The sequence below is a fragment of the Bidens hawaiensis genome, unplaced genomic scaffold (assembly GCF_021521415.1).
Source record: "Bidens hawaiensis isolate Kalapana, Puna unplaced genomic scaffold, B.hawaiensis_p1.1 tig00018746_1, whole genome shotgun sequence".
NCBI lineage: Eukaryota > Viridiplantae > Streptophyta > Magnoliopsida > Asterales > Asteraceae > Bidens > Bidens hawaiensis.
In genome coordinates, this window is record NW_027492839.1 from 382,457 (window position 1) to 402,013 (window position 19,557).

General features: G+C 35.9%; 2 protein-coding genes and 1 pseudogene across 2 annotated transcripts; 2 read left to right on the top strand and 1 right to left on the bottom strand.

Moving 5' to 3' along the window:
- Positions 1-7,167: 7,167 nt before the first annotated feature.
- Positions 7,168-12,338, top strand: LOC143556850 (LEAF RUST 10 DISEASE-RESISTANCE LOCUS RECEPTOR-LIKE PROTEIN KINASE-like 1.2). The gene is made up of 4 exons (XM_077046080.1): positions 7,168-7,960; positions 10,638-10,682; positions 10,855-11,082; positions 11,169-12,338. Exons 1-4 carry the CDS (start codon positions 7,168-7,170, stop codon positions 12,125-12,127), a joined length of 2,025 nt encoding a protein of 674 aa, XP_076902195.1. The 3' UTR covers positions 12,128-12,338.
- Positions 12,339-13,811: 1,473 nt separating this feature from the next.
- On the bottom strand, positions 13,812-14,201 carry LOC143556851 (uncharacterized; annotated as a pseudogene).
- A 4,148-nt stretch (positions 14,202-18,349) lies between these two features.
- On the top strand, positions 18,350-18,985 carry LOC143556852 (uncharacterized). Its single transcript, XM_077046081.1, has 4 exons — positions 18,350-18,414; positions 18,492-18,612; positions 18,684-18,735; positions 18,816-18,985. The coding sequence occupies exons 1-4, from the start codon at positions 18,350-18,352 to the stop codon at positions 18,983-18,985; spliced, it is 408 nt and encodes a 135-aa protein (XP_076902196.1).
- Positions 18,986-19,557: the final 572 nt, after the last annotated feature.

Here is a 19,557-nt window from a genome sequence, read left to right on the forward strand (position 1 = left end):
TTGAATCTCTTTTATCACTATTAATTATTAATCATTATAAACACAAATTATATTAACCTACTACCATTACCGAATGCTAATGAATAAAATTATACTAATATTTTCTAAGTATGTAGAGGTTATCATTTTAATCTACCATTATGTAAACATATATAAAAGATCTAGATAGTTTGTTTTTATTTTACTTCAGACAACATATATAAAATCTCTTATAATTAAGTAGAGAAAATAAGTTAGAAAATTTAGGCACTAGCACCAATGCATTCTTGTGACGACAACTTCTTGGATCATAAATCCTTAGGCTGAGGGGTGTGGGGGGCGCGAGTGGGGGCGCCAGCCAATAATATTGTGACGTGTGGCAGAGAGAGAAAGTTGATAAGATGGGTGTTGGTAGTGGTACTCGCGCCCCGGGACATGGTGTGGAGGGGCGCGAGAGGGGGCGCGAGCGGATTTTTTTTTTATTATTTTTTAAATGTAGTAAAAAAACGTATTATTAAAAAAACTCAAAAATTATTTTAAAAAACACACATTTTTTTGAAAATTCATAATAAAAAAAAACATACTAAAAATTAAACAAACAATAATATTTAATAATAAAACTAATCTAATACAAGATCATCTGGTCGCCTCGCCCACAAATGTTCAACCAACTCATGTCGAAGATCCCCGTGTGTCTCACGGCTCTTGATATTTGCTATGTTATGAAGTTTTTGTTGATCACTGATTGTGGACGGTTGTGGCGGAATGTCACCTTGGTAGTTTTGGCATATAGCTTTGCCCTCGTCTTCTAACGTCATGTTGTGTAGGATAAGACACGTGTAGACGACGTCCATTATCCTCTCCCGAGTCCAATAACGTATCGGGTTCGCCAGAACATAATATTGTTTTTTTATAGCTCCAAAAGCTCTTTCAATATCTTTTCTAGCAGACTCTTGCTTCTTCGTAAAATACTTCCGTTTGTCGGCGACTGGATCTGTAAAAGCTTGAACTAACACAGCCCATTCGTTGTAAATACCATCGACCAGATAGTACCCGTACTTGAAGAGTTCTTCATTTGCAACAAAAGATTGAGGTGGTTCAACCCCGTCGATAAGGTCGTTGATCAAATGTGACTGATCGATAACATTAAGGTCGTTATTTGACCCAGCAACACCAAAAAAAGCATGCCAAAACCAAAGATCCTGTGACACCGCCGCCTCAAGTATGAGGGTCGGCCCTTCATGATCACCACGGTGGAACTGACCTCGCCAGGCCGTTGGACACATAGCCCATCCAACATGCGTACAATCGATGCTACCTAGCATCCCAGGAAAACCATGTTTTTCTGCGTGCACCTCATATATGCGTTGGATGTCATACGTTGTAGGTTTACGCAGATATCTCCGAGCGTAAGTCGATATGACTCCTACGTACAATATATATTACAAAATGTAATAAATATTTAATAAAAAGTAAAATTAATGTTTTTTACCTTGGCAGAAAAAATGAAGGGATTCACGTGCAACCCTTTTCGACATCTGTAAATACTCATCCAAAGCGTCCGACGAGATGCCGTACGCTAATTGACGGATAGCAGCCGTGCATTTTTGAAGAGGGGTAAAACCGGGAAGACCCCTAGCATCCTCCCTTTGTTGGAAAAAGGGATACCTTGCCTCTAAATCACTCGCTATACGCGTGAACAATTGCCTGCTCATTCGAAAACGAGTTCGAAAATCCGACTCCGCGTATACCGGTTGAGGGCTAAAATAATGCCTCATCAAAGTATCGTTAGCACCCGATCGATCACGATCACGAGGTGGTGCTCTAACCCTCGGGAGTCAGGGTTGATGGGCTTGATTTTGCAAGAGATTGACCACGGTTGCGGTCAAAACTCCCCCTACATGAAGAAGCAAATCATCCTCTTCGGAGGAGTCGGAATCAGACGAGTACGACGACATAATTTAAAAAAAAAAATGGGACGATGGGTTGTTTGGAGATTGAAGTTGTGTTTGATATGGTAAAAATGGGTTGATTTAGGGGTATTATATAGGATTTTGTAAAGGTTTTTTTAAAAAAGTTTGAAAGAAATGGGTAATATATAGGAAGTGTTGTATAAAGAAATGGGTAAGTTTGGTGTTTTTTGAAGTTGTGGTAAAGTGTTGTATAAAATGGGTAATATATAGGAGTAGAAAAATTTTTTTTTTTAAAAATTTAAGAGCCAACGGCTCATTTAAGTGTTCAAACGTCTCTTTTCACCATTCCCCAAGCCCTAAACGCCACACATGTCCCGCGAACCCCCTTGCGCCTGCCTCTTTTTCTGCGCTCGCGCCCCTCTCGCGCCCCTTTCGCGCCTCGGTGGTGTGGTGCTCGCGCCCCGGGGCGCGAGCGGCTGTCCTCTTGCGCCCTTTCTCACGCTCCACACCCCTCAGCCTTATACTTTAATAGTTAAAAGTTAAAAGATACATTCATACTACACGTCTACATCCACCATCCAAAATATAAGATTTATTTAAATTTGATTAAAAAAGGGGGAAATTCTCAAAATAAGCATTTATGAAAACGTTTTTCAGGTTTTAGGTGTCATTTGCAAGAAATTTTCAAAATAATTATTATAATATAGTCGTGATGAGTAGTTTATGATTACACACGAGTAGTTTGCAGAACCAGTTAAACCTTGCCACGTGCCCTTAAACTAACCGTAACGAGCAGGTTCACTAATCATTTACTCGTCATGACTAAATAAGTTTCATGCCTCGTAATAAACGCACACGAGTAATTCATAAGTCATTTAGTCGTGACGACTAGTTTACATGATTTACATCCCCTACACGAGTAGTTTATTAGTACTAACTCGCCGCGACTAGTTTAACCTTACAATCTACACGTCGCGACTAAAGAACTTTTGAACTCGTGGGCGTTGATTACGAGGCATAAAACTTATTTAGTCGTGACGAGTAAATTGTTAGTAAATCTGCTCGTTATGGTTAGTTTAAAGACACGTGTCAAGTTTTAATTGATTATACAAACTACTTGTCACGACTAGATTATAATACATATTTTGAGAATTTCTTGCAAATGACACTTAAAACCTGAAAAATGTTTTCATAAACGCTTATTTTAGAAATTTTTTCTTAAAAAAGTCACTGCACCTTATATTATAGGTGAAAACCAAGAGTAAGAGGACGAGTACATAAAAAAAATAGACGCATTATTGACTTGATTTTATATTAAAGGTAAAAACAGATACAAAAACCATGGATCTATTATCGGGGGACTTGAGTAGTATTTAGTAGTTCGACTTCGAAGTCTTACGGTGACGATGCAACCTATTCTTTTGTTAACAATTAGGTTATGTACCCGTGTTTTACACGGGTTAGACAACTTAAATTTTGAAAGTGATAATTTTTATAAATAAAGTTAAATAATACATTAAGTAAGTACAAAGTTAAAATATAACAAATATTCAAAAACTTAAATATAAATTATAAATCTTTAAATATTTCTTTCGATACAAAATTAGATAATACACAAAATATATGGTAGCAACTAAAGTAAAATAGTATTATAAGAACATAAACGGTACAATCGATACGACCAACCATCAATAGAAGAAAACCTTCGATTAGTTGAAGAATGTACAGTAAAGGAGAATCGATAAGGTTTTGATCGACAAAATTTGGATAGAAAGAAAGATATTTCGGTTACGTGTGAAAAGAAGGCAGGTCAGATTCAATTAAAGATCAACGTGTTTTTAACAATGAACCCATTAATTAATGAAAATTTTCAGTTTATAAAAATGTTTTATAAATAAACCTAACGTTTTTAAAATATAAAATACGTTTTGTAAAAGCAATTAGAGAAATCATTAAACAAAAATATATAAAAAGAACTATAAAAAGTACGTATAATTAATAGGAGAGAGAGATGGAAAGAAAGAATAAGAAAGTATAATAGAATGACATGTGGCATGAGAAAAATTTATTATAGAGTATTGATTGATTGAACAAAAACTTGCCAAGTGACATAAATATGATGCAATTAAGTGCCAAGTGACACAAATTGATTTTTGTTTATTATAATAGTAGAAGTTGTGAACAGTTTCTCAACAATGTTTATCACTAATAGTCCAACCTAATAACATGGTGAATCGAAATCGACCGGTACAAACCCTTGTGATTTGTCCAAATCTACGGTTGTAGTCAAATAGTTTTAAATTTACGATTTTCGTCCATTTGGTTTCATTTCACTTGCAATTAAACTCGGTCTCATTAAACCCGTTAAGTCAGGTCGTCAAACCCGTGCCCCTCACACGAGAGGTAGTTTTGTCATGTTTCCCCAAATACACACCAGCCCCTCACGTGAGGGGCTTGCGAATTACAGTTAGGTTTATTTGGCGAGAAAAAGGACAAAATTTTCCATCACGTGAGGGGCACGCCGATGGGTTAAACGACTACTGTTTGTTTACATCTGAATGGAACCATTCAGATGTAAACATCTGATTCATTCAGACTTCAGACTGTTTGGTTCCAAACAGAAAAACATTTGAATTGTTAAAATTATGTCTGAATCATTCAGACTTGTTGCTGCTGAATGGGACAGAGGCTCATTCAGACCTGACTCATTCAGATCTGAATGAACCAAACAACCCATTAATAAGGTTAGTGGGGTCGGATTTAATTACAAGTGAAATGAAACCATATGAACGGAAATCGCAAATTTGAAACTGTTGGACTAAACCGCATATTTGAACAAATCACATGGACGGAAACCGTATTTTACTCATTTAAAAAATACAGAGAATACTTCTTGTTATAACTAACAATAAGATTAAAAGAAATTTAAATTTAAAAAAAGAGAAAATAATCTAGAGGGAGGTCAACACTCAACACCGGCTTTCATTGAATTTAAGCAACCCGTCGACGAGATGGAACTCGTGATTATGTTGAATTTAAAGCCACCAAATAATGACCACATGAAATGCCTTAAAATCGGGTCTAGTCAAATCTCCAAAATACAAAGCCACCCAAAGGAAAAATAAAAACACACTCGTTTACCCCTCCTCTACCCATGGTATTACAAATTAACCGCTCTCTACCCTTCCCAAGTTAAACTCGTTGATTCTGATCTATTTTGGATTCATAAGAAACCTAAAACTTTTACCTCCTTTATCACGCTACATAATTGCTCCAGTTTCCTGTTAAATATCATTTCGTTTGTCGCCCTCCAGTTAAGGATTGCATAAACTTCAAAATAAATTTTTTTTAAAACAACTTTTTTCACCCGAAAATTTTCTAACATTATACCTGCAAAGATTTAAACTATGTTATTTTTTTTACCACTAGACCACTATGGATAATTTTCAAAAATCTCTCTTTTTGAATTAAAAAAAAATGAAAATGATTGTTCCATTTACTTCCACCATGTTGAACCCATATTCAAAATTGGTGACAACCAAGGCCACATCTTTTTGATTCAAGTGGACCAATTATTTTTCGGTTGACATAACTACAACCATATACAAAAGAGACATGTGGTCCAAAGGCCATTTTCAAGTACAATGTCAAAAAGGAGATTTTAGATGGCTGACTATAAAGACTATAAAGACTATAAAGATGGAGTATTAGTCTAAAGATATGTAATAACTAATAAGGTTTATTTTATTTTTGTGTTAAGATGAAATTTTAACTATATAGGATTAGTTTCTTCATTTTTATACCATAAATGGTTCTCACAACATTTTCAATAACATTTATGTAATAGTCCTTCACCTATATACGTAACACGAAAATAGGGTTTCATGTTTGTAATTGTAACAACATGATTATCTAATCTTATCTTGTTCAAAGCTTGTTTTTTAGTATTTGATTTTAAGGTAAATGACTTGTGTTAATGATTTGAATATTTAATCTTGTTTTAACCTCTCATGGTATACCAATATAAAGTACCAGTTGTGTCATAATAGACCATCAATCTCAAATTTCTCGGAATTTTACAAGTTGTTAATCATATGTTTTTATTAATGTTCTATACAAAATTCTTCAAGTTGCGGTTGTTATAGCATTCGTACACGTTACAACTAAGGTAACACCATCGTTAAACAGTTGACCAAATAACACGTGTTATTCATGTTAAATGTATTTAATACCATTTAACTCGTTTGATGTTTTCGTTTCAACTAAGTTGGTAAACGTCTTTAAAACCTTGGTTAACAAAGTTCCAACTTGATGTTGATGTTGGAAACTTAGCAATGCGAATGATGCAACATAATTATTTATGATTCGTAATCCGAGTTTTAAAAACTTAAAGGTGGATGTGATCAAATGGCAATGCGAAGTGCTACTTATGCTATCAAAAAGTCACATTACACATTACACTCATCGCTCGTGTCCTCTCACTGATATACCACTCTAAGTTTCTTTCTTCTCATTCTATTCATCCGCCTTCCATCCCACAAAACTTCAAACATAAATATCTCATTTAAAACATAGTAGGTTTTATTACAAAACCCTCACATGGTATTATACAAAACGATTAATTAATAATAATTGCATATAATTATTTATCCTTCATTTGTGGTTTAGTGTAGACCCAAATTCGATCCCCACTTGTGTACTTCATTTGTGGCATAGTGTAGACTCAAACTCGATACCTACTTCTGTCACTTTGGGTGGATTATGGCAATGAAAAATTTGAGCTAGACCTTGCGAGGTTGTTAGTTCGAATCCCGAACCCACCTGTGTTTTCGTCCTACCGTGTGTTACGTCAAAGACTTATGCTTTCGTGATGGCACAATGACTTTCAAGAGAATGCCCAAGCCAAACTCTAAAGCCAACGTTGGCTCGGTTAAGACAATATAATCTGACCAACGTCAAACAACAAATCTCACTAAAATTAGAGAGTGTGATGACTTAACATATAAAAATTCCAAGTTCCAAATAATAATAATAATAATAAATTCTCTCTCTCAATGTAATAAGTTATGTACTTTGCTAACCCTATATTTGTAACATATTATTCTACCACTACTGCTACCAATATTGGTTTTTATAGAATTCAACACCTAAAAATATGTTATTTGTCCCATTCAACAAATCAAATCAAAGCACGCCTTCATAGCTCATCATCATCTTCTATCTATTATTCTTTCCACTCCATCTTCTACATTCAGACTTCAGATCTCATAATATTATGAAAAAACTCAACAACACACTTATAATCTCTTCATTATTATTATTATTATTATTATTCATCCTCTTCAAACATTCATCATGTACAGACCCATGGTTCAACACCTGCATCCCCAAACACTGTGGCGATGGAGTCAACATCACATATCCATTTTTCATAAATAATAAACAAAACTCCTCGTGTGGATACCCAGGGTTTCAGCTAAACTGCAATAACAACAACCACCCCATACTTCGAGTTTCAGAAACCGACTTCATCGTCAAACATATCGATACAAACACACGCAAAATCAAACTCCAATACGCAGCTATTTCGTCTAATTCGTTTCAGTTCTGCCAATCGAAGCTCCGGACTCTCAAGCTTGGTCCGATACGGTTTGAAGTTGATAATTCCACCACTACGAAGCTCGTATTTGTATCCAATTGTACGGATAAAGTATCTAGGGTTTTGGATAGGTATAGAATTACGTTATGTGATAATAATAATAATAACAGTAGTAATAGTAATAGTAGGGAGTTTATTATGAGTGAGAGTGATTGGAATAATACGAGGAAGGTGAGTGGAGGTGGTTGTGGTGAGGTGGTGGAGGTGCCGGTGGAAGCGGTGGATGGAGTGGTGGTGGATGGGTGGAATTATACGAAGGTGATGGAGCTAGGGTTTTGGATGAGGTGGATTGCGGCGGATTGTGGTGAGTGTGAGCGTAGTGGTGGGAGGTGTGGGTTTAATATGACGGCGTACCGGCCTATTTGCTTTTGTGAGGACCGGCCGTATCAACTGATGTGCCAACCGCCCGGTAAGATGCATTACTCACTTGTACATTGTTGATAAAAACTTGTACGCTGTTTTTTACCTTTTAAATCGTTAAAATAAGTCGGGTGGTGGGTTTGGTAATTTCGAGATGTGCCATGGTTCGGTTTACACGGTTTAGTACAGTTTTGAACGGTCGTGTAAACTGAATCCATTTTTAACGCTTTTTATTATTATTTTTTAAATATTAATGACCACCTTTTACTGTTTAACATTTTTAATATATAGAAAATATTTTAAAAAAATTGTTAATTCAGGTTAAACTGTCGTAACTGAGTAAAATTTGGTTACGTTTGTCGTTTTTTAAACGTCGTTAGCAGTTCGACCGAGAACTTATGTAAGAACCGGTTGAAAGAGTTCGTGAAACTGAAAACCTTGAGTAAATAGTGCCAATCGCCTTGTCGCTGAGTGAGGTTGATTTACCTCTCAAGTAATGAGGCTGAGACGGTCTGATGTGGGCCGGTTTGCGTGTCCAGAACAACACGTTTTGAAACAATAAGGGTAGGTTGACTATTAGACGGGTCAACTTCTTACACCCGAACTCAATTTACCAAAAGACAAATTATTCTTTTTAAAGTAGGCTTCTTGTCTTGTTAGGAATTATTATTTGAGATATAAGTATAAAATAAGGAAAGTATAATGAGTGGTGAATGATGTGATGGGATATATATGGGTACTCTTATGTAAAGTAATTTTCGTTTTTAAAAAATGCATTTCAAATTATACATTGAAACTTTTTAATGTTTTCGCTATCAAATTGTCGAGCTTTTCCTGGGAGTATGGCATGGGTTAGTTCAGCACCGTAACACATGGTCCTCGAATATGTTGTTTTAACAAATTTGACCATTTAGAGATGTTGATACTTTAGATGTAATTTTTTTTTGACCATTTGAAAACCAAATGATCTTTAGCAAGTTATTATTTAACGAGTGGAGTCAAGGCTTGGGCTCGAACTAATAACAATACTTGCATTATTCAACTTGAGTCGGCTTTTTGGAATTTGACTTTGATCATGTGAACACCAAGTGGCTTAAGAGTAGTTGTAGGTTGTACAATGAATGGCTGCTTTCTTTGGTCCATTTTGGTACAAAATTATTGCTGCTTATGGTTAAATACACATGTTGGAGTTTTCTATTTTGACTTTGACTTTGACATTGACTTAGTTGCATCCAAAGTTCCAAACTTATGAATTGACATAGCTTTTCAGAATTTTCAACTCTAGCTTGTTGAAAAGTAGAGGTGGCAAATGGGTTGGGTTGGGTCGAAACGGGTCATGGGTCGGAACGGGTTAGGGTTGAAACGGGTTATGGTCGAAACGGGTCACTTAAAAAAGGGTTGTTGTGGTTCGGGTCGGAACGGGTTAGGGTCAACAGGTTCGGGTTAGAACGGGTCAAGGTTGGAACGGGTCAAAACGGGTTTGGGTCAAAACCCATTTAAGTGATTTTTAATTTCGTTTCAGCACGTAACAGCTCGTTTAAACGATTTTTCAGTTCGTTTCAGCGCGTAACAGCTCGTTTAAGCGATTTTTCAGTTCGTTTCAGCGCGTAACAGCTCGTTTAAGCGATTTTTCAGTTCGTTTCAGCGCGTAACAGCTCGTTTAAGCGATTTTTCATTTCGTTTCAGCGGGTAACAGCTCGTTTAAGCGATTTTTCAGTTCGTTTCAGCGCGTAACAGCTCGTTTAAGCGATTTTTCAGTTCGTTTCAGTGCGTAACAGCTCGTTTAAGCGATTTTTCAGTTCGTTTCTGCGCGTAATAGCTCCTTTAAGCGATTTTTCAGTTCGTTTCAGCGCGTAACAGCTCGTTTAAGCGATATTTCAGTTCGTTTCATCGCGTAACAGCTCGTTTAAGCGATTTTTTGTTTAGTTGTTGTCGACTTTTCAGTTTCGGTTAATTTGTCGAATTTTTTTTGAACGAGGACAACGGACGAAACGTTTTAGTTTTTTTACATTTTTTGTTTTTGTTTTATTTTTTGAATTATGATTTTTTTATTAATTTTTTTGAATATTTTTTAATGGTTTCTATTAAGATCAAAATCCCTAAAAAAAAATTCAAAAAAAACAATTAAAATATCATAACTCAAAATATAAACGAATAACGAAAAAAGTAAAGAAACTAAAATATTTTCTCCGTTATCCTCGTTCATCAAAAAAATAACCCGACAAATTAACCGAAACCGAAATGTCGACGAAAACGAATCAAAAACCTTAATCGACCCGTCTAGTGCGAAAACTCGAAAGAAACCGAAACCCAACCCGTCCAGTGCTAAAACTCGTGTCGGCACGAAAGCTGATCCGAGCCGAAACCTAAACTGATATCGTTCCAATCTAAAACCCGTTTCAACCCAAACATGTCACTTTTTCTTAAGACACTAACCCACATCGACCCATGTAGTTAAATTTGTCAACCCATTTTGACCCAAAAATAAGAATGTGGAATTTCAAGTGACCCATTTAATTAAAACCTATGACCCAAATCAACCCATTTGAATTTTAAAACAACTCAAATTGACCAATTTGAAATGATTTGGGTCAAGGTTGCCACCCCTAATCCAAACTTATGAATTGACATAGCTTTTCAGAATTTTCAACTCTAGCTTGTTGAAAAGTAGTTTGTTAGACCCTTCAAAATCATCAAGAAGTAATCGTTCGTCTTTCGTTTTGCAGGAAAACTAAAACCAAAACCAAAGCGTAGACTGTTAATCATCTTAGGTAATACTGTCGTGTGAAACGATCTTATATTCTCATCCCTTGTGTAAAGGGTGTGAAACGTTTCTCACCCTTTTCATATTAAATTCACACGTGAATAGAATAATATTCTGCTCACGTGTGACGTGTGAACACTTCTTCGTTTCACTAACTTTCTTCTGGAACATTCTTTTAGTTGCGATAGGATGCGCAATCATCTTTGCACTTGCTGCCGCCATATTTTTTACCATTCGTGCCTACAAACGTAAATTTGTTACATATGCTGATAAATCACGAGAACTCGAAGATACCAGTGTCTACTTCGGTGTGTCGGTTTTCTCATACGCTGAACTTCAAGACGCCACTGAGCATTTCGACTCTTCCAAGGAATTGGGAGACGGAGGCTTCGGGACCGTTTATTATGGTAACTATATCATGTTTAAACTTAGTACTTACCAAATGTAGAACACTAGAACTAATTCATGTTCTATTTAATGTTGTTTTCACTAGGTAAACTTCGTGACGGTCGAGAAGTTGCTGTTAAACGCCTTTACGAGCACAACTACAAACGCGTCCAACAATTCATGAACGAGGTAGAGATCCTCACTCGGTTACGCCATAAAAACCTCGTGTCACTTTACGGTTGCACCTCCCGTCGGAGCCGTGAGCTACTTCTGGTCTATGAGTACATCCCAAATGGCACGATCGCAGACCACCTCCATGGTGACCGGGCAAAAGATAGCCCGCTGACATGGCAAACACGTATGAAAATCGCCATTGAAACCGCCAACGCGTTAGTATACCTTCACGCCTCAGAAATTATTCACCGAGATGTGAAAACTAATAACATTCTTCTTGATAACAATTATTGTGTCAAAGTAGCGGATTTCGGTTTATCAAGGTTGCTACCGAATGATGTAACACATGTCTCAACCGCACCCCAAGGCACCCCGGGTTATGTGGACCCAAAGTATTATCAGTGTTATCAGTTAACAGATAAAAGTGATGTCTACAGTTTTGGAGTTGTATTAATCGAGTTGATATCATCAAAACCGGCTCTTGATATTAGTAGGTCTAGAGATGAAATAGTTCTAGCTAACATGGCTATAAACATGATACAAAGATGTGCTCTTGATGAGCTCATAGACCCGTTTTTAGCATCCGACCAGGATACCGAAAAGATGATCCAACAGGTAGCAGAATTGGCATTTCGTTGTTTGCAATTCGACTCAGAAACAAGGCCTGCAATGAATGAGGTATTAGACGTCTTAAAGGCGATTCGAGTTGAGGACAGTGATGATATTGCAGAGTTGACCATTGCAGAGTCAAAACTGCCTCCGCCTACGCCGGAAAACGAAGGTGTGGAGTTGTTGAAAGGGCGGATTACGACCTCGCCGGTCTCGGTGACGGCTAAATGGTATAGTACTAGCAGTGGATCAATCACACCAAATGCCAGTGTAAGTAATTGAAGGAAAAGTGATGACAATATAATTTTGAAAATGTAAACTATTCATTGTGTATTAATTTTTATAGGCAAATACACATACTTTAGAACAAAAAAAATATCTCATAAGCTCTTTGCAGCAATTTTGTACTTATTTTTCCTCATTTTATGTTACTGATCCAATAATATTAATGTTTCCTTGGATGCAACAACTTTTGAATAAAAAGGGAAAGTGATTATATCACATTAAATTTGTTGTTTTGATATTATATAAGGCGGGCAAACATAACCAGAGCTTATGTTTGGACAACAAAAGTCAAGAACCAGGCCGGGTATGGTCGGGTTTTGATGGGTTCTTATCGGGTTTTGTTTGGGTCAGGTCCGGGTTTTGACTGGGTAGAGATGGAACCGGTTCTAGCATGTCCGGTTACACTGTCGGATCCGGAACTTGGTATTTTGCCCACATATAACACTATTAATAACAAAATAAAACAAATGATCAGATTATCAATGTTACCAACTACTCATATTCTAAACTAGCATTAAAGTCTAAAAACATAAGTGAACTTACTATTTTAGTTTATCTTGATGCGAAAATAATCGACGAGATGGAGGTAAGTCATACAATCGAGTTCCTTGTAAAATTTATGTATTTGTGTATATTGATGAAAATTTCAGATTTTGCTTCCTTCAACAGCTGACAAGGATGTGTTTACAAAGTAGCAAAATACAATTTGGGTAAAATGAAAGAAACTGATAGTGTTCAGTTGTTCATAAGAAATCCTTTATAAATTAAAAATCCAAAAATATGACATTGGGCATTGCTTTTGCTTGTTTCATTCCAAGAGTTTTTGCCCATTTGATGAAAAAATAGCCCACTTTAATTTCGTTAAACGAGTTCCTTTTGCGAAGTTTGAAATTTACCTATAAGTCATAACCAAACGGAGTCTAAGCAAAAAACTGATTAATCGAAACTGATCGATTAACATTTTCTTATTAACGGAAATTTTGCTTATGGTCTGGTTAAAACAAAGAGAAATTTGTCTTCTAGTATGCACATCTGGACATTAGGTTAATGCCGTTAGAATTTTATACCTATTTTGGTTATGAAGAAAGTTGTGGGTCAAGGTGATTCGACTCTTTGTGGTCTTCCTAACCATTTTTCGGTTGAGACAAAAAATTATGTATGTTTTACCGTTAATAACATACATATAACTATATGTCTCTTTTGGATGGATTTTGAAGTTTCCATGTTTTAGGTAAATGGGACCAGATTCCTGAGCATGTTTCATTAGCATTCACTAATGCTTGATTCCTATCACAACAAAATTGAAGATGCTAACCAAGTAGTAAAGCATGCGCGAGAAACAGGTTTTTACACCCGCTCATCGATCCACATATTGACTCGTCGTCCAAATCCAAACTAGCTTCTGATGGCTGTTGAAGAAGACCAAATCAATTGACTCGTCATCCAAACTTACAACATTAACACACAAATTATACACGTAATTTAAGAAAAGCTAAAAACCCAATAAACAGTTGATCGTAAATTCACAATATCATACTAATAAATGATACGAAAATTAAACAAATACGTAAAACCTATGTTTAACTACTGTATCATACTAGTTAAACTAAACACAATATTTATGCTAGCTAGTTATCCCGAAAGATCCGAAGTAACATTAAAATCACGTTTCGTTTTTCTTCTATTCCCAGCAGTACCTTGCACGCTTTTCGCTCCTTTGCGGCTCGTCTTGAGGCTCGTAATTTCTTCGTGCTCCAGCCTCAACAACATAATCAGAGTTTTGAGGATCGGTCTTGATAACTATCTCAGCGCAACACTTGTTACACTTAAAATAAAACCTAAAAGTTTGAATAGTTCCAAGATACTTCTCACCAGTGACGTTTTCTTTACGTGAATTGAATTTTGTACCTTTGCTAATATAGCCGCCGCAAGTGCCACACCTGAAGCTCATAGGGAGCATCATTCGAACCTTAACCTGTTGTTGTTGTTGGCTCTTCTTAAACCTTCGAGGAACCTTAGCGGGATCGAAATCGGGTGGGTAGTACTTATTCACCACCTTTCTTTCCGACATTGCTGAAACCTTAATTCGATACCCTAATACGATGATGATAGGAAGCCTAGTTCGATGATGGAAATCGTGTGTAGTGTTTGTGGATTATGATGTGGATCACTTATTTTAGGTATTTATAGATTAACAAGCTTGTTCAACATGTAATTTTAACCGACTTGGTAATTTTAAACTTTAATGGCATGGGACTATTTTAGGTTAGAATAATTACATTTTCTTTCAAAATGAATAATCATGGACTCTTTAAACAAAGCGTGAAAAAAGATTGGCGCCATACGAACCCGACAAGACACAGCGACGGATACTGAAAATTTTTTCATGGGGGCAGAAAGTTTTTAAGGGTCAACTATTGCTACATAATATTTTTTTTACTCGAATTAGGGTCGGGTCATGTTAAAATAAAATAATAATAAACAAAGCAGTACGTATCCGGCCTATTTATAAAATCACATTTCTTAACTCGGTACATCAATTAATATGACTACTACTATAAATTATTAAAACGAATAAAGCTGTTGAATAAAATGGAAAACTAGAATAAATAAAAATATTTATATAAATAACAAAAATAACATACCAAGTCGTAACATTTTCAATTAGACTGTATAAACTAATGTAAAATAATATAATTAAACAAACTTAAAGTTCCTTGTATATTTGATAATTAAATAAATGTAGATGAGTATGTGATTAGGTATTATAGTTGAGAGACGCAGTTAAATGTTGCTTTGTAGACTAGTCTAGGGAAGCCACAAAGTAACAATAAAATATTATATATTAAACGTATACTTCAATATTCATCTTTTTCATAGTAGAGGTTGTTATCTTCACCCTCCGCTGCTTCTGGCCGGAAAAGTGGTCAAACTCTTATAAGCTTTTTTTCCTTTTTCTCAATGGTTTCAAATGTTTATGAAGGGCATTTGCAAAATTTTACGTGGGCGCTCGAGATTTTCATGTATGAATAACACTAAATCGTAGGAGACGCCTATTAGCATACACCATACACCATACTTCTTCACGGAGTTGCCTTAAGAACCATATAACAAAGTTGATGATAATGAAACCCCACATTATTGGACCCTCTATCCTCATTACATAAATCTAAAATTTAAGTTATATTATCTTCTTAATGTTATGATTTTACTACTTTTTGTAATTTAAAATACATAACTTATGACTACATAAATTGAAATAAAGCAACCATGATCAATCCGTCAATGTATGCCCCTTATATGACGTCACCAACATCTTTAGCAATTAAATAACTAGAAAGTATATATATCACCGATAATTAGATACGAGCCAATTGCTCCACAACAAAACAAATTAACTTGGTTCGTCCCTACCAATTTTGCCATCAATTTGTTCAAGAATTTTTTTTTTAAAATGCCAATAATACTAAAAACCAAAGGGCCATTACAAGAAGCAAAGGCCAAAGACCAAGGAATGTAAATAAAAGACAAACAATTACAATGGAAAATTAACAAAATTAAACTTGCCCCACTTCCCCCAATCAAGGGTGGCACTTTTGCTTCTATGCTTCACCCATAAATAAGAAGTCGTTTTTATGTCGTTCACCACTTTAGATACCGAAAATGGGACATTATCAAAAATGAGATCATTCCTTGATTTCCAAATCATCCAACATGTAACTGTCAAAATGGATTGCACTGCCAAACACTCTGCTTTATTTAGTTTTTGCTTTCTCGGGAATTCAAGCAACTCCTTTACTGAATCCAAATTAGTCAAGTTCGGTAGCTTGACCCAATTATATATGATCGACCATACCCATTTAGACGCCCTACAGTGAACAAAGAGATGCTCGGATGATTCTGCAACTAATCCACAAAAGCTACAACTCCGATCTTCGAAAACAACTCCCCTATGTGACAATGCCGTTTTCGTTGCAATGCGATCCATTAATAGTTTCCAAATAAAACAACCGATTTTAATCGGAACCCATTTTAACCAAAAAGAAGACCCCACAACCTGGTGGTCCATATTATCTATTTTTCACCTCAACATTTTAACCGAGAAAGGAGATAACTTACCATCAACACCATACCATAACCACAAATCTGGACCATGAGTAAATGAAACTTTGGATATCAAATTAAGGCACCTGCACAATTCACCCCTATGTTGAGTCGAGGCTGGTTCCCTCCGCCACCGCCAGATCCATTGATATTCATTATTGGTATGAACATAACACTCAACAAGATTCACATCCTTACTGCATTCTAATAAAAATAAAGAAGGGAACAACTCTTTTAAAGGCTGAGCACAAGGCCAACAATCAAGCCAAAAAAAGATTTTATCACCAATACCAATCTTCACTTTTAATCTTTCCAATACTTTCAGATTGCCAAACTCCTTTGCTTGATCCATCCGACCTATACATCTCCATGTGCCCCCAATGGAATTTTTAATCGGTAACGACTCCCATTTATGTGACCCTCTATAAACAGCTGTGATAACTTTTACCCAAAGAGAGGTATTGCCATTTCTAAACCGGGCCAACCACTTAGCTAATAATGCCTTGTTAGCCGCTTTTAACGACCCAACACCTAAACCGCCATGTTCTTTATCCAGAATAATTTTACTCCATGAGACCCAACTAATTTTCTCCTTTACTTCTGAACCTCCCCAAAGGAATCTACACCTTTTGGTTTCTAGTAGTTTAGAATTTTTACCGGGGCTTCGAAGATTGAGAAATAGTACACCCCCAAGCTACTCAACACTGATTTAATTAGAGTTAATCGGCCTCCAAACGATAATGATTTTGCCTTCCATCTTGATAGTTTCGTGTCAAACTTATCTAGAATAGGTTGCCAGTTTCGACTCAAGCTCATATTAGCCCCAATCAGAAGACCCAGGTATAGAAATGGTAATTTTCCAGATTTACACCTCAAGGCTGATGTGTACCTTTCCACATTTGAAATTTGTACCTTTACCCCAAACAAAGTACTTTTTTTTCAAATTAATCTTCAAACCGGATGATACATGAAAGCATCTTAAAATACGATTCAAATTCAGAATATTCGACGAGCACCATTGTCCTATAAAAACCGCATCATCCGCATAGAACAAATGTGATATAAATGGGCCACTTTTCGGTGTTTTAATGCCTTTAAATAAACCTTCAGAACAAGCCGTTTTCATCGCGACGTTGAGGGCTTGATGATAGGGTGGGTGTAAAGGAATCAAACCGTAACGAGCTACTTTAGATAAACTTATTAAACATTATATTACCCGCCCTTACCGAATATGCCACTAACTTTGTTGGAAAAGAACATGGGGTGTAAATGAACCAAAGCACTTACTTAAGATTGGCTTGTTAAAAACTTGAAAGTTGAACTTAAACAAGATTGAGTCTGAGTCCGAAATTATATCGCAACTCACTAAATAAATGAGCTCAACATAAGTTTGACTTCTCAAACTTGACCCACAAGCTTAAAGGAGTATATTACTATTTATATACACTTTTACAATGTTGTATTAAATACATCCACATATATAACAATCATAACGAGCCAACCGAATTAAAACCGATAACACCGTACCAGTATTTCTATTTAGGTCCGGTTTTGGTTCCGCAATTATGGCATTAATCCCATGAAATGTTGGCAAAGTTTGACATAAAAACCTATTTTTTCCCATTAAAAGTTTACTTGTAATTCTATTTAATTATGGTTTCAGAATTCATCAAAGCCTATTTGTTGGTTTTATAAATACAAAATAATAACAATAATAATAGATAAATAGCATAATCAAACAGTCGGATATTCATCATCCAAGAAGTTTTCGAAATAAATTAACATTTTATTTGCAAGCACTCGGATACTTAATATCTGAGAAATTTTCAAAATAAATAAATATTTTATATAAACAAAGTCTTTCACTAAAATCAACCCGCAACTCTGATATATTTACAGTAATGTACCAACTACTGGTCACACGCCTAGCCTCTAAGTCAGGGTGTGACAGAAAGTTTGTAAAGAGGATGAGAGAATTGATAGCTTCTTTGAATTATATGCAAACGAGGCCACACGCGTCATCGAGTAAGTGTTTGTTCTTAAAGAAAACATTGTTTTGCGGTTTAACAATCTAAACAATGTGTTCTCTTTTTTGTCTCTAATAGTCCAGCAGGCATGGACAAGCTCCTGTCTGCTCTTAGAGTTGAAGCCACAGATGTTAGAGTGTTGATGTTAGCGCGGTATGTCATCAACTATCTTTAATTTAGTTGTTCTTCTTACATGCAAATTTCATATGTTATTGGTTAAAATATTCTAGGAAATTGAAGGCTCGGAGGCGGGGATATTTCACGCATGAAGAGTGGCGTCTAGGAATGAAGTTACTGAAGGCGGATACTCTAAAAGAACTACAAAAACGTCTGCCTGGGTTGGAGAAGGAGGTATTATTCATTTCTCCGTTTGAAATTTAATTTTTAAGTAAATATTATTATATATACATGTTGTTGTCAAGGTGGTTGAGAAAGAAAATTCGGAGGAGTTTACTACTATTCCTTCTGTGACCGGTAAGCTTAATGCTTTTGAGGTATTTATTTACCGTGTTATCATTATATATTTTGCTATTTGTATTGGATTGAATTTTCAGACAATCAACGTCCATACTTGGACATAATGACCACCTCTTCATTGCTTGATGACGTTTTAAGGTCGAGGTTTAAGCCTCATGTTACCGCCTTCGTCAAGTATCTAAAGGTTTGTAGGATTAACTTAATGGCGTTTGCACTTTTTAGCTTCAAAAGGATTACCTGGTGGTGAATATGGAGTTGTGGATCGATTTTTCTCGTTTTTGTCATGAGGTAATGAAGAAACGAATTTTATAACGATTTCGTCATTTCATTTCATTTCGTACTAACTTACACAAATTTGTAGATTAAATTTCCAAGTTTATCTACAACCACGAGGATGACGCATGGTTTGTCGTTATTGATGAGTTCGTAGCTAACATGAGGTCGACAGGAACAGGTATGGTATCTTTATTTGCTGGTTTGTTGCTCTATTAGTTTTCTCTAACTATTGGTGTGTTGATGCATAAACTATGTCTTGTGAAATAACAAAACATTTGTGCGACTCATTAGCAATTACAAGTGACTATATTTAGTGTCACCTTCTTTGTTTTAGAGCAACTCGATTGCCAATTGTTTGGGGGCAGATGAGGATTGGAGAAAATTTAACAACCGTAACTAACAAGCAAACCGTCGTGGAGTGAAGAACATGGATCCGGTTAAGAAAACAAAGTCGTAGCGAGTCCAATCGCCAAAGACTAATGAAGAAACATGAACCGATCTAGGACGGATCTAAGCAGGTAGTGTTTTGGGACAGGTTCTCCA

Excerpts from the sequence above, each read along its gene's own strand:
- LOC143556850 (XM_077046080.1), top strand. The coding sequence starts at position 7,168 with ATGAAAAAACTCAACAACACACTTATAATCTCTTCATTATTATTATTA. Across the intron at positions 7,961-10,637 it reads ACTGATGTGCCAACCGCCCG|GAAAACTAAAACCAAAACCA; the intron begins GTAAGATGCATT and ends TTCGTTTTGCAG. Across the intron at positions 11,083-11,168 it reads CTTCGGGACCGTTTATTATG|GTAAACTTCGTGACGGTCGA; the intron begins GTAACTATATCA and ends TGTTTTCACTAG.
- LOC143556852 (XM_077046081.1), top strand. The coding sequence starts at position 18,350 with ATGGACAAGCTCCTGTCTGCTCTTAGAGTTGAAGCCACAGATGTTAGA. Across the intron at positions 18,415-18,491 it reads AGAGTGTTGATGTTAGCGCG|GAAATTGAAGGCTCGGAGGC; the intron begins GTATGTCATCAA and ends AAAATATTCTAG. Across the intron at positions 18,736-18,815 it reads TACTATTCCTTCTGTGACCG|ACAATCAACGTCCATACTTG; the intron begins GTAAGCTTAATG and ends TTGAATTTTCAG.